Source organism: Gopherus flavomarginatus, chromosome 24 (assembly GCF_025201925.1).
Source record: "Gopherus flavomarginatus isolate rGopFla2 chromosome 24, rGopFla2.mat.asm, whole genome shotgun sequence".
NCBI lineage: Eukaryota > Metazoa > Chordata > Testudines > Testudinidae > Gopherus > Gopherus flavomarginatus.
The window spans coordinates 6,154,062-6,169,256 of record NC_066640.1 but is presented as its reverse complement, the minus strand read 5'-3'; the positions used below and the strand labels follow the sequence as shown (position 1 = coordinate 6,169,256).

At 41.6% G+C, this 15,195-nt stretch overlaps 1 protein-coding gene across 5 annotated transcripts in view; it reads right to left on the bottom strand.

The window, feature by feature from the left end:
* Positions 1-15,195, bottom strand: part of DOT1L (DOT1 like histone lysine methyltransferase) — a 93,433-nt gene that overhangs the window by 63,448 nt on the left and 14,790 nt on the right. For all 5 annotated transcript variants that reach the window (XM_050934351.1, XM_050934349.1, XM_050934348.1 and 2 more), the window contains exons 2-5: positions 9,342-9,385; positions 4,836-4,910; positions 2,364-2,427; positions 403-631 (exon numbers count right to left, since the gene is read on the bottom strand). In XM_050934351.1, coding sequence (XP_050790308.1) covers positions 403-631; positions 2,364-2,427; positions 4,836-4,910; positions 9,342-9,385 — 412 coding nt within the window. The remainder of the gene's footprint in view (positions 1-402; positions 632-2,363; positions 2,428-4,835; positions 4,911-9,341; positions 9,386-15,195) is intronic.

Here is a 15,195-nt window from a genome sequence, read left to right as displayed (position 1 = left end):
AGGGAATAAAAGTTTGATGCATGAACTGAACAAACTGGACCTAGAAGCCAGAAAGCATAAAATATGGACTCTGTCAATGGCACTTTTACACAATTATTTCAGATGCCAACCATACTTTAAAATGACTACATTAATCTATGGTGGCAAAAATGGAGTCTTCTTAATTTAAGTTTCCTGAAGAAACAATCCTTTCTTCACATGGGTGAATGACATATTTGGTACCACATCCCACTGGCAATACAGGAATGAAAGCAGTGATCTGTCAGGAATGCACAGTGAGAGGCACACAGTCTGTGGGGATAGATTACTGTCCAAATGTAAAGTTACTGAAATTTTTTATTCAGCGGAGGAAAAAGCCTGGGCAGAGACAGAAAAGGGAAAACAAAGCAGCTTGTCACTTACCACTGCCCAAATCAACAAACAAGTCATCCTCAGTCATTTTAATCTCATCAATCATTTGGGCCACTAAATCAAAGGAAGTCTCTCCATACACCTCTGGGGAAAAGGGCTCATAGTTGTTGAGTTTCTCTGGGTCAGTCACCGAGTGGTTATATACTTGTTGCAAGATGTGACGGAGGAGCCCATTGGAGGGACGAGTGTTCAGTTTCATGGGCTGGGTGGTTCCTTTCCACTAAGGGTGAGGAGCAGAAAGAGAATTTAAACAAGAAAAATACCTCATGACATACCTGCATTTGTGTGGGGGAGGGAGACTGACAAAGACAATCCACATTCCTCCACTCCTTCTCTTGTATGAGTAAAACTGATCTACAGTTCTTCCATAAGCAGCAGCAAGACATGCTAAAGAACTTCTGCAGCAATGAAACTTGGGGAGGTTGGTTTGCTTTACTGTCTGTGTCACCTCACACAACAGGTATTTTCAAAGACTGCATACCAGAAACAGGAGGGAAAAGGATCTAAGATCTGGCTACATACTTGATGTAACAACTGCATTTCATTGCACCAACAACATAAAGGGCGGGGGGTGTTTTCTTGCCATGAAGTGTAACATGGGAGGAATCACACTCAGAGGGAGCAGGAGAAAAAATCTAAGCTTCTGCTGGCTAATAATCTCATTCCTAAATGGAAGCTATTGATATTTCTGAACTTCCTCTTGTCTTCTCTCTTTGGATTTCGGCATCTTTTCCATCTCCTTTTCCTGATAGTCACCTTTTTCCTATCTGATCCTGTTTGAGGGCTCAGGGCAGCTACCTCAGAGGCCAATCACCACCTCTGCTCATTATATCAGCTAGTCTGGGCTCCTATATTCACAGGGCACTGGCAGGACAGAGTGAAACTGACTAGATTCTCACTTCAGTGAGTGACTGTAAATGCTGAAGAATTCCAACTTTTAAGCTATTAACAAAGACAAGATTAAAGTGGCCAGCATCTATGAATCAGGCAAATAATATGTAGATTTGTAGGTGCCAAAGTGGTGCGAAGTCTGGGAGAAGTTCTAACCTACTGACCATATCTTTCTGAGGTATATTTTGAATGCTCCTATAAAATAAGATTACAGCCCACAACATGTGTTTGATAGGTCAAAGTACTTCATAAGGCCCCTAGACTGTGTTTTTATAGAATAAGATGTAGTATTAAATTGGATGAGGGTTAAGTACAGTGACAGATACTGCTGACAGAACTGGCATCTAAATTCCATAAATTAAGTAAAATTCTTAATATTAGATTAAACTTACTATGTTTCATTACCAGCCTTAAACTTGGGTAAGAAACCAAAAAAAAGTTACCTATTATTAGAAACCTATTAAATTAGATTTCATTCCAGTTCTTCCTTCATAGCGATTGATCCTTTGGAACAGAACAGCTCAGCTCTAAAATACAGCTTTACTGAATAGTAAGGGAATCCTTAATCTATGGATCATCGCAACAGTACACAAGAGAGTTAGTCTGGACTATTAAGGAACTTTTAAGTCTCAATCCCCACACACCAGAGGAAACGTGCATATATTAAATCCTTGTGAAATTTCTGATGAAAAAGATAGGTATGGTGCATGCAAAGGAACCCTTTTTCAAAGGTAACTCAGCTATTTCAAATGTCAAAGCATAAGTGCCAACTGCACATTAAGGACTAAGAGCCTGCAAACCTGTATTTTAGAAAACATAAGCCATTCTTATATAAAGATATAACTTCACTCCAAGGCTAAATCCTCAACTGCCAAGTTTTGGCCCAGAAAGCAAGGTTTAATAGATGATTTATTAACTCCCGAATGAATGGAAATGCTGTAATAGTGGTGCTGGTGTTTAAGCAAACACTCAACTGAGCGCTAAGAAAGTGAATTTGAAACCACTAGCCTGAATAAAGCCAGCTAGATAGGCATCATGGCATAACAAAGGTAAATACATACCAACTGATGAATGCTATCAATGGCGCGGTTGTATTTGTCACAAAGCCTCTGCATGCTTTCAAAGCTGGGAAAGGAAAAAAAGCAAAGTTTGCTAGTCAGTTAACAGTCTAAAGAAGATCTTGAAATGCTCAGCTATGCACATAGAAGCAACACTACCACGGTTGGTAAACACATTTGACCTACATTTTTAAAAAGTATCCATACTGTAGCTGTAATTTTTTTTTTTGCAACGATCATTAATTCTTTATGCAATTTTACACTTTTACAAAGTTTCCTTAAATAAGGGACTTTAGCAGCTCAACGATTCATGAGAAAGTCTACACATGGTATCCATGTGACAGAAGAAGAGTTCTTTCAAGGAAACTGATTTCAACGTTGAACTTCTGAAGATTGTAATTAATGGCGAAAATTAAGTTATGGAGATAATTTGACGTTATCTTACGTTTTTCCTTTCTGACCTATCAGGAATTCAAGACAGAAATTCCCATGAGCCCTCTTGGCTTCCTCTCACTTCCCTACATGCAAAAAAAGTTTTAGGCATTACACTTCTAATGCGTTCTGCTTTGTTCCTTCCTGTGTCCACCATATCCAGCTATGAAGATAGTCAGACACTCATCCAGAGCTCAGTTCTGTTCTGTTCTAACATGCAGTGTGCCATGTAATACAACTTCTTCAAAGAACAAACTTCATCCGCCAGACACCCGCTTTACAAGGGAAGCATAATCCTTGTTCTGTGGGTTAGTTGGGATCACAGTTTAGCCAGGCACCTTAATTGCAGAGGCTGAGAGGATTACACAATCATTTCAGGTCAAGGGGGGAAGGATACCAGCCAGTCCCACTGTCATTACATAACTAGATTCCAGAAAGCAGCAGCAGAAAAGCGAGTCCACAGAGTAACTGGAGTAACATATCCCACAGCTACCCCAAGACAAGAAGGGAGGAAGAAAAAAAACAGAGGAGAAAAGAAGGAAGTTAACTTCTCATGAACTTGACTTCACTACCACAACTAGCTAAGACCCCTTATTTGAGAACACTGTTACTTTGCACTCACTTTGGATTGCCAATTGACAGTTTTTAATTCCATGTTAATAAAAACAGGAAAGACTGAAAAGTATTATTTATGAGTGTATATTTGCGTTTCCATAATGCACTGGTTTTCATTCCCATTCTCTGCATTTGCAGCACTGCAGCTAATCTTCTAAGATTAATTTTTCAAATAATTCTTTTTTTTTCCCCCCAAGGAAAATAAAATTATTAATCTATTACCAGAATGACAGGTTTATGGCTTCTTTGAATAGCTTCTGAGAAATAAGTGAGGTGCAGTTGAGGACAGATGGTTTCCTCTTTTATTCAGAATCATTGCTGACAAAAAGTGAGGCTGCACACCTACACAAACCCCACCAGTACTACAAAATTATTGTATTACAATATCAGCATATAAACCATAGACCTGACGTTAGGAGGTACTGAGCATTCACTACTCCTGTTTAATTTCCTGGGAGGCTGGAGAGCTGAGTAAGAGGAGACCATATAAAATAAAAGGAATAATATAGCACCAAAGAGCGGTCCTTTTATATTGCAAAAGCCATCCAGGTGCTCACATAGTTAATGCTGAATTAGGACCTGATTCAGTTTCACCTGTCTCAATCCCACTCAGGAGACGTGATTACTTTGTGGACACCGGTGAAATTAGATCTTTAAGAAATTTCATGGATTTTCATAAACCACAACTTGGCTGCAGGCAAGTGTCATCTCTATTTCCATTCTCAGTTAGTGCAGTCAAACTGAGCCAAAAATATAGAATCTCTCAACTGTCACCAAATGAACTTATTACAAACAAAAACATTTCATAGGGTCAGATTCTGTCCCTCCCAATCTCTACCCACAGAGACTGTAACACATCCTTATCAAGCCAGTCCATGTAGTAGGTGTTTTCACATAGTTCTGTGAATCAGGCACTGCTCCTGCTTCTCCAGAGACAAAGTCTGTAGGAATAGTTTGAGCTGAAACTCTGTTTTTATAGTGTCGCCACTCGTATTTGATTCTGAATAGAAGAGTGGGGAAAGTTAACTTTCCACAAACATGGAGAGAAAAATCAGTGGTGCCATGGGCAGCTCTGTCATAGTGTTTTCCAACAAGAATTCTTAGTTACTACAAAAGCAGAAACTTCAATGCCATTCAGATTCCTAACGCTGGCTTTAGCCCAACAGCACAGATACAGATCATTGTTTCAGGGTGAGTAATTCCAACGTACACCAGCTCAGCTTTTTGCTATGTGAAGTTTCCAATTATGTCCTTAAATCCAACAGCCGTTGCCAATACTCCTGTTACACATTTCCTACTAAAATAACTTTGTAGAGTCTGAAGCCAGCTCTAAAAGAAAACTTCAGCTCAATTTGCAGTGTCTGTAATTAGTTATTCTTAGACCAATTCACAACAAGCCATTTAGGCCTGCCCTTCGGTTCCTCTCACCTTTTTGTATCATAGTCAATTAAAACATAATTTTCCATGGCAAGCTTGAGATCTGGGATTTCTTCACAGACCCACCTGCAATGAGACAAGAAATCAGAATACAATAGATCCCCAAATCTTTTACATTAGTGCTTAACGAGGCAGTTTTTACTTTTACTGAAGCAGCAATCTGCCTGGATTCTAGACTGACGTTCCTATAAATAAAAGACGGTGTTACAGAAAGCATGAAAGACTGAAATATTGTGAGAAGTGAGGTAGACATCACAAAATGCTAATTATGGGGCTGGAAGAGTTCTTATTCAACACAAGAGTGAATATGAAATTAAGTGCCCATTACCACTGGCAGAACTATAAAGCTCTTGAATACGCATGAACTGAATTTTGACTTCCCAATGAAGTGACAAATATACTTAGTTGATGTAAAAATAAAAGCCACAGCTAATGCTAATCTAATGGGAAACGTGAAGCAATCATTCTGAAATGCATTTATTTTTTAATAAGTTATGAACAACCACTTCCTTTGACAAAGCTACTTGCTATTTTGCCACACAGATACAAGTCATCTCCTGCAACCTGATGTTTGAAAATGCACAGCAATCCTCGGCACAAATGAAACCTCCAAAGAGTTGGTGTGAGAGGGCGCTCTCTCCCTCTATCAGTGCAGTGTACTGTACTTCCACTTAAATGACCACCTTGAAATAGACTTGATAGTGGTTTTGATGTTTGTTTTTTTTAAGGCATGTTTTTTTTTCAGGCTGTATTAATACAGGATCCTGTTAGAAATGGAAAACTGACAGCCACTGCCAGTATATCTGACAAGCTAAATCTGGCAAAAGAAGTACAAAGTTCTGCATTTCATTTCAAATGTGAAAAAGTTAATTATTTTCAAAGACAACTTAAAAGCTAACAATGAGGGCCCCAGTCTGGATGGCAAGTCATTGGAGCGACAAAGTCTTTGTAAAGGGCTGGGGAAGCCACATCAGAAAAAGGGGTTTCACACCCTTTCCCTTCTAAGCATCAAAATGAGAAAGAATGAAGCAACACCTAAAATATAGAGTGCTCTATAGAATACCATTGGGAATCACATTTTCTCTCCCTTAGGTCTTGATATTATGGATAGATTGATTACTCGCTATAGCATTTGTTTCGTTTTTTTCAAAAAAGAGAAACAGTTAAAGAGTTACACCTCTATACTTTGTGGCCCCATAAGGACTCCAGTGATGGTTTGGTGCGGTTCCATGTTTATCATCTCCATTTTTGTATCAAATTTGCTCAGCTCACTAGAAAGAACATTTCTGAAACGGCATCTTGACAACCAGGGATGTGACAGTCAAGCCGAGTTCTTTCTGGCTTGTGGATCACCCTGGCTAAAAGTTTATGCAACTGAAACTTAGGCCATGTCTACGCTGCATCAGCAAAACTTATGTTGCTTAGGGGGTGTGAATATTCCACCCCCCAAGCGACATAAGTTAGACCAACATAAGCGTTTGCGTGCACAGCACTATGTCAGCGGGAGAGGCTTTCCCACAGACATAACTTATGCTGCCCACAGAGGTGCGTTTTCTATGCCGATGGGAGAGCTCTCCCATTGGCAGAGAGCGTCTTCAACACATTCGCTGCAGCTGTAGGTATAGCGTGACAGGGTCAGGCCAGATGGATACAGGAGAGTGTTCCTATTGGGATCCAGGAAGTGGGCGGGCTCCGCCCACCCACTGCTAAAGGATCCCCTGCTCAGCCCAAGAGGAGGATCCACAGGACCTGGAAACCAAGTAATTCCGGGGGACAACTAATGAAATAACAAGGACAGGAGTGCGGTCAAAGGGTTAAACAAAGGGAACCTGACGGGGACACCAAGCAGAGAACCCCAGACAGCGCCTACTGCTCTTCGAAAGCATCAAGGGAGTCAATGGATGCTGCCCAGAGGAACTCTGCCTGGATATGTGAACGGACGGCAGATCAGAAATAGGCCCCACATACAGGAGAGTGTTAGAAGGCAGATATATTAGTCCCAGAATTAAGTAGATCCCTTTTCTCTGGGTAAGGTAACAAGGACAGTTCCAGAACAAGCAGGAACTTGCTGGAACCAATTAGGGCAGACAGGCTAATTAGGACACCTGGAGTCAATTGAGAAGAAACTGCTAGAATCAATTAGGACAGGCTGGCTAATCAGGGCACCAGAGTTTAAAAAGGATCTCACTTCAGTTTGTAGTGTGCATGCGAGGAGCTGGGAGCAAGAGGCACTAGGAGCTGAGTGGGAAGGCATATTGCTGGAGGATTGAAGAGTACAAGCATTATCAGACACCAGGAGAAAGGTCCTGTGGTGAAGATAAAGAAGACGTTGGGAGGAGGCCATGGGGAAGTAGTCCAGGGAGTTATAGCTGTCACATAGCTGTTCCAGGAGACACTCTATAGACAGCTGCAGTCCACAAGGGTGGGCTGGAACCCAAAGTAGAGGGTAGGCCCGGGTTCCCTCCAAACCTCCCAATTCCTGATCAAACAGGAGGAATTGACCTGGACTGTGAGTTACCAAAGGGGGAAGGTCTCTGGGCTGTTCCCTGACTCACATGGTGAATCTCTAAGGCAAACAAATCCACCAATAAGCACAGGACCCACCAAGATAGAAGAGGAACTTTGTCACAATAGACATACCCTATCTTAATAGATTTACTGATAACAATTCCAGGTTCTCTCCCACATCTCTGTGTTGACTATTCAGTGGAATTAATAGTAGCACAAATATCCAACAAAAAAGAACCACATTTTAGACAAAGTCAGAAGACATGATTGTATGTGTACAGGAAGCAGATCTGTTGATTAAAATGCCATTTCTATAAAATCACTTTTCCTCACTTTACTATGCTGAAAGATGACCTGATTTTATTTTGAATAGGCTAAAAGTGTACAAAATGTCCTGAACAGCCAATGTGAGAGAGGGGCACATTTAGTATCCAAATGACTTAATCTTAAATCACTAATATTTCTCTTCAGGACATTCAGCACCTTACAAAAAAGGCATAACGGTAAGTATCTGTGAACTACATTTCTTGCTATTCTTCTAATGAAGACACCTCCTTAAAACCTCACGTTTTTGATCTCTGCAATTTTTCTCCCAGCAAACTAGGCCAGTGTGCAGCAAACAACTGTTCATATCACAAATTTTCAAGCCAGTGGTCAGCTCTATATCCTCTCACTTCACACTTCCACAGGACAGCTTACTAGCATAAGCAACAAGTATGCACTGTGGTTAATTTGGTACATGGGTAAGACTGATAGTTACAGAAGTTTAAGGCCCTGTAGGCACTACAGAAATCCCCATTTTTACAATAAAGCTGTGAAATGTGATTGTGGCCCAACTGTGTTCTAGCATTGACTCTTCTTGCCATTGGCTGGTGTGCACATACAAAGTACTAGTGCAGGTGACTCTGCTACTTCAGTAGCCACTTTCAGCAGCGCATCAGTTAAACCTGCTCAGAGCATGTCTAACTGATGCGCTACTGAAAACAGGTGTCAGAGCCAGAAAGCTAGGGCTCCCAACCTTACTAATGTTACTACAGCTGAAATGCTGTCAGCAATGGTTGAAAAAGTTTTAGACAAAGCCTTCGTGGATTGAAAAAAGAAATGTCAAGGAACCAGGCTAAACCATGGTCTCTTAACATGGATAACATTATTTTCTATCCACAAACACAGGCCAAGTATGCTTGAAAACAATTTTAAAATAGGACTATTTGTTGAGGATAAACAAAAAACCCAGTTGTATTAGGGACTGTTTCTGCCCAGCAAATTTTTCCTAACGCTGCCAAAACCACAGCAAGTATGAATTATTGCTGTGTCACAACTGTGTGTGGCTGTAATGGTGCCTGAAAACATTCAACCCTCTTACGCGCAGCCTTCTTCACAGTAGTATTTCAGCCACACCCTCCCACTGATGCAGCTCCACTAGCCCTGGAATGCCCATGTAGGCAGCCCTCCCAACCATTCTGAGTGCCAGTGGCACTGTACAGCTGTAGCCACAGTGAAATATTTTAAGAAATAAAAGTAAACAGTGTAAGCTTAAATTGGGCCAGAACTTAACAAGAGATGTAGATGGTGGTGGTGATGTTTTGTTTTTGTTTGTTTGTTTAGTTCCTAGCCTTATGTCTCCAAAGACTGAATTTTAAAATCCTCATTATAAATAAAACATACAATTTGGTACTGTTGTACAATTTCAGTTAGAACAACCACAGACTGGAACAGTTTGTTTCAGACTAAGATTAAGTTGCGGGCATGGGAAGGAGAAGTTACCGCATTACCTGAGCACTACGTGCACCTCTAAAAACATTTTTATAGAAACATTTTACAGCACTGTAATGCAACTCTGATTAGTGTACGGGTTTAGTTCTGCTACAGCATAATTAGATTGCTGTCTTCCTTTGTATTTTGATTCCCCTCCCAATGTCTAATTCGAGACATACAGTAATGCCAACATGGGAAAAAAAGGTTCTGTCCAGTTCTACATTGAACACTTACCGAATTGTCTCAATGATTTCATGAGCAGCATCATGGTGTTTGTCCTGAAATTAAAGGGGGGGGGAAGAGAGAAGAGAAGCAGTTTCAAACAGATATCTGGAGAACACCATTCATATTAATCCCCAAAGATTAAAAGGACTCCACCTTCTAAAGTAGATTAGGAGTTACACAGAGGCAGGAGTCCTTAATTGCCACCCAGCCCAGTTAATATATTCAAAATGTACATTTCTCAAGAGACAAAGCTTCTTAAGTTTTCTTGAGTTTCCACAGACTACTAAACAGTTTTTAAAAACTGCCCTTCCACTCATGTCACCATCACTTCTTGAAAATAAGAAATGTTATAGTCAATGGGGATTATTAGTGCGAGGTGGGTGTTTGAATGCAAGTTACATAACAAACAGTTGATTTCATCCACTGAGCATTTGGCACATGCTCACGTCTCCATATGTGGAATAGGAGTCTAAATCAGCAAACGGCTTTTTAAAATAAACTATCAGCTAAACAATAAGAATGGATACTAGTGATTAATAACTGGCAACACCAAACACCAGCTACATCAAAGCCTTTCTACTACTATAAAGTCATTGAAATTGTCCATTACATCACACATACACACACAGGATTGTGTGACACAAAGGTTCTACTAGCATATGTTTGGAATACCATATTACTTAGGTAAAGCCACGAGTTCTGCAGGTCTCATCCCATACGAGTGCCAATAAAACCGTTGTGCATGTGCCACATTACAGAAAAGTCTGTTTTAGGAAAATTATGGGGGGTTCTAAATAGTGTTTTGTATCCATCCTGCAAAGCCCAGAGCTATAGTTACCAAGAGTCCAACTGTAAAGGGCTCAGAAGGCGCCACAGAAATCTCTAAAAATAACCTAGTGTCATAAGTTTTTTTTTTTGTTTTTTTTTAATTAAAAAGAGACTTTCCTGAACAAAAAGCAAATGCTGAGCTTCCAAGATCTGAATTTCCCATCCTGGGCCTCAGGCAGGGTAATTTTTGAAGGGCTTGTGGGTAAGCAATTCCACATTTGAGGAAAAGAAGAAACATTTAAATGCAGACGATTTAAAAGAAAAATGGGGGATGTTTGAAATTTTAAAAGTTGTTCAAGGGCAGACTGCAGGCAAAGTGATCAGAGACGCATGATAGAATGCATTTGTGACATAGTGATCACTTATACATATAGTATCTATATTATTTAGGGCTTGTCTACATCAGAAAGTTGCAGCGCTGGTGAGGGAGTTACAGCGCTGCAACTTAGGAGGTGTACACATCTGCAGGGCACCACCAGCGCTGCAACTCCCTGTTTGCAGCGCTGGCCGTACTCCCGTTTTGTCTCGGGTGTAGAGGATCCAGCGCTGGTGATCCAGCGCTGGTAATCAAGTATAGTCACTTACCAGCGCTTTTCTTGACCTCCGTGGAATAAGCAGGTATCCCAGCATACCTGAGGAAGCCTCTGGTAATCAAGCTGGTCTCCTTCCCCGGCTTGCTCTCGCGTTCCCCGAACCCCGAGCAAGCAGGTCTCCTTCCCTGAGGTTTGCTGGGTGGTTCCGGGAAGGCGAGAGCAAACCGGGGAAGGAGACCAGCTTCGCCGCGGTTTGCTCTCGCGTTCCCCGAACAAGCAGGTCTCCTTCCCTGCGGTTTGCAGGGTGGTTCGCGGAACGCGAGAGCAAACCGCGGCGAAGCTGGTCTCCTTCCCCGGCTTGCTCTCGCGTTCCCCGAACCCCGAGCAAGCAGGTCTCCTTCCCTGAGGTTTGCTGGGTGGTTCCGGGAAGGCGAGAGCAAACCGGGGAAGGAGACCAGCTTCGCCGCGGTTTGCTCTCGCGTTCCGCGAACCACCCTGCAAACCGCAGGGAAGGAGACCTGCTTGTTCGGGGAACGCGAGAGCAAACCGCGGCGAAGCTGGTCTCCTTCCCCGGTTTGCTCTCGCGTTCCGCGAACCACCCTGCAAACCGCAGGGAAGGAGACCTGCTTGCTCGGGGGTTCGGCGAACGCGAGAGCAAACCGGGGAAGGAGACCAGCTTCGCCGCGGTTTGCTCTCGCGTTCCCCGAACAAGCAGGTCTCCTTCCCTGCGGTTTGCAGGGTGGTTCGCGGAACGCGAGAGCAAACCGCGGCGAAGCTGGTCTCCTTTCCCGGTTTGCTCTCGCCTTCCCCAAAACCCCTTGAAGCCGCCCAACAGCGCTGCAGTGTGGCCACATCTAACGCCACTTGCAGCGCTGGTTGCTGTAAGTGTGGCCACTCTGCAGCGCTGGCCCTATACAGCTGTACTAATACAGCTGTAACAACCAGCGCTGCAAAATTTTAGATGTAGACATGGCCTTAGTCCCATGCGTACCACACACAGCTTATAACTTTTAGTGATCTCTGAATTCTCTCTCAGTAGTCTGGAAGTTATACAAAATCTAAATCCGTATTTCTCACAGCCAAATTTGGGGATATGTAGGTTTCCTATTATACATACTCAGTTTTAAATTTGGTTTCAAAACATTAAGTCTTATTTTTAAAAACCAATTTCAGCATGGGACAAAGGACAAATACTGTGGTAGAAAATCCCCATGCCATGCAACCTGCAGGTAATATGTTAATTAGGTACTGGCTTGAACAGGAATCTCAGGAGACAATGAAAGGGGATAGAGATAAGGAAGGGCAAACATCTGTTAGCCTACTGACTCAGGCAGAAGTATGAAAGAAACTGCTCTCTAGACTGCAAGGAAGGGGTTTTATTTTTAGAATGTCAGAACATGAGACTGTAACTGTGAAGAATCATGCTGTCTGGGATCAGCAGTCTCATTCCTGGGCTACACTAGCAGGAGGGTTCAAACTAAGATACGCAACTTCACCTACGCTATTTGCGTAGCTGAAGTCAAAGTATCTTAGTACGACTTACCTGGCCATCCTCACGGCAGCAAGTCGACTGCCACGGCTCCCCCATCGACTCCGCTTACACCTCCTGCCGAGGTGGAGTACGGGTGTCGATTAGCAGATCAATTTATTGCATCAGACAAGACGCGATAAATCGATCCTCGATACATTGAACACTACCCGTCCATCCAGCGGGTAGTACAGACGTAACCTCAGACTCAGGCCACGTCTACACTTAAAGATCGCTCGCTGTTTTTTGCTAAGGCAAGAGAGAGCTCTCCTGTCAACATAAATAAAACCAGCTCAATGACTGGTGGTAGCTACCTCAGCAGCAGAGTATCTCCTGCCAACATAGTGCCATATACATGAGTGCTTATGCCGCCAAAACCTATGTCGCTCCGGGGTGATTTTTTCACACCCTGAGCATCAAAAGTTTTGCCAGCATAAGTGCTAGTGTAGACATGGCCGCAGATGTGAAAATCCTAGAACTTTCCAGGGGTGACAGCAGCCACAAAATACCTAAGGAGTAAAACTAACAAAGGAAACCAGAAACCAAGTAATTGGCTAAGCAGTGAAGTTTGACCTACTAACCACCATGTCCTCCTCTTTGTATGCTTTGTAACATTCCATAGCTCTACACACATAAATGCTCCTAACACATCACAGGTGATCACATTTGGATCATGCCTGCTCCAAGCAATGCTACCCATCACATCATCCGCCACTGTACCATTCTCAACTGGTGAAATGCCAGTGTGGATGGGACTCAACGGTCTAACAGCCTCAACAGTGCAAATAAGTACCTCTGTAATTAAACTGCACACACCAGAAAACTCACTTGTGGGGCAAAACAGCATACAATTTAGCAATTTACTTCATTCTGCTTCAATGGCATTGAAATTCAAAAAACAGAAGTTATTTTTAATCACATTCCTGTATTCCAAATGAATGGGATGAACTAACTATGGCTGTTAACTCCAAATAAAATCTTTTAGTTCAAGAAGAAAGCCAAGAAGAAAGGGAGGGCAGCCACCTTCCATAGGGGAATTGCACCTCATCTGCACAAACAGAGAATGAAAAGAGACAGCCCTTTCCCTAATGGGGGTAGCTATTGCTAGGGCCTCAAAGCAGTAATCAGCTGCAGCCCATAGGCTGTAATACCGCCTTAACCATAGCAAGGCACACAAAGAATGGCATTTAGACCATTTTAAAACATTAGGTTCAAACCCAAGTCAAAGTTATATCAATAAACTTTTTGTTTAATTTAATATTATTTTGCCAAGTTTTAAATAATATTAGAGGCTACAGTTGTGTAGCTTCAGATTTCAAAATTATCCTATCAAGGATCAACTGATTTCTGCACACATGTAAAGCATACAATTTAAAATGTCATGTGCACCCATCAGTGATCAATAGCCCATGATCAAATAATATTCCTCTATAGGTCCAGTGTTCTTTACAACAGAAAGCAGCAAGAGGTTAACACTGGAGAAGTTTAAATAAAACAGGTTTCCTGCTCTTCAACTGAAAAAAACACAACCTACTTCCATATCAAACAGAGGGTTTTTATTATGACAGTAACATGTACACATTGTGCATAATATGAAAGTCCAGTTATGCCCCGGTACATATACTGTTGGCCATAATAGGAGCCCTGCATGAGCATAAGCATCTACAGGCAGAATTAGTCCCTATTAATTTATCTAAAATCTTTTTTTTTTTAAAGTATAATTTGCATGAAGAAAAGGAGCATCAGTGGGGAAAAAAGTCATTATTCCATAAACATGGCTGCTCCTTTCCATATGCTTCAGAAGTCAATCTGTCTCAACTACTTTGAAAAAGAAAATCATGTGGTCACTGATTCAGCAGACTTGAGTACCCAAAAGAAAAATATCAAGTTGTTCCAACTTCAGATGGTATTTTGTTAAAACTTAGTACTTGTACAGGACCTCAAAGCACTTCACAATATCATGGGTTTGGATTTTCAAAGAAGCAGGCCAGTCAATGCTGGGTACTTTTGAAAATACCAGCCTACATATCTACACTTGAAAAGGTTTGCCAGTATACATATATACCAGTACAATTAAACTGGCAAGCCCAGTGGAAATGCAGCTGATACCAGCGGATTATTTTCTGTGTTATCTTAAACCAGTTCCCCAAACAGAGTATCCAGTGTATTTTGTTAGTATAACTGCAGGCAACTCTACACTAAAGCACTACAGTGGCCCAGTTCCATTGCAGCAGCTGCATCACTGTAGTGTTTGTATTGTAGACATACCGTGAGTCTCCACATTCCTGTGAGGGAGACAAAGAATTATCCCTTTTTAAAAGATGGTTGCCGACCCCTGGCATAGACGCTTCCTATACTAATGGTAGTTAATGCACTTCTCAGAAGAAAACTTCCATCAACTTAGCTGCATCTAGGACATTTTTCACAGCTCTGAGCAACATTAACATATCTAATTTTCAAGTGTAGATCAGACCTCAAGGGAAAAAAGTGAGTTGCCCAAGTTGGCACTGAGATCTTGTCTCTATGCAAATTGCACCAATTGAATTAAGTGCGTGATTTTAAACGGATTTAGTTAAACTACGTTGTGCAAATCCAGTTTGATGTGTAAACTCAAGTCAATTTAAACTGGTTTATTCTGATTTAGTTTGATTCCTTATTGAATTAAGATAAAATTAATAGAATCTTGGTTTAAAATGAATCAAATAGCCTCACCATTCTGAACCAGTTTTTAAATTCAATTAAAATTAAATAGTGGAACTCTTGACTATTAACAAGGCCTATGAAAGTTCAGAGCAGGGACTAGAACATGGGTCTCAATCCCATGCTCCACTCCCTTTCCTTATTGTTGTCAGAATTGCTTGTTGTGATTAGAGTATACTTTTATTTCTTTATTGTCTGAAAAGTTTGAGCATTTTCTTTTAGGAAGTTCTCTCTGACTGTCATTCATGGAAAACCAAACTTTTAAGGGCAATCT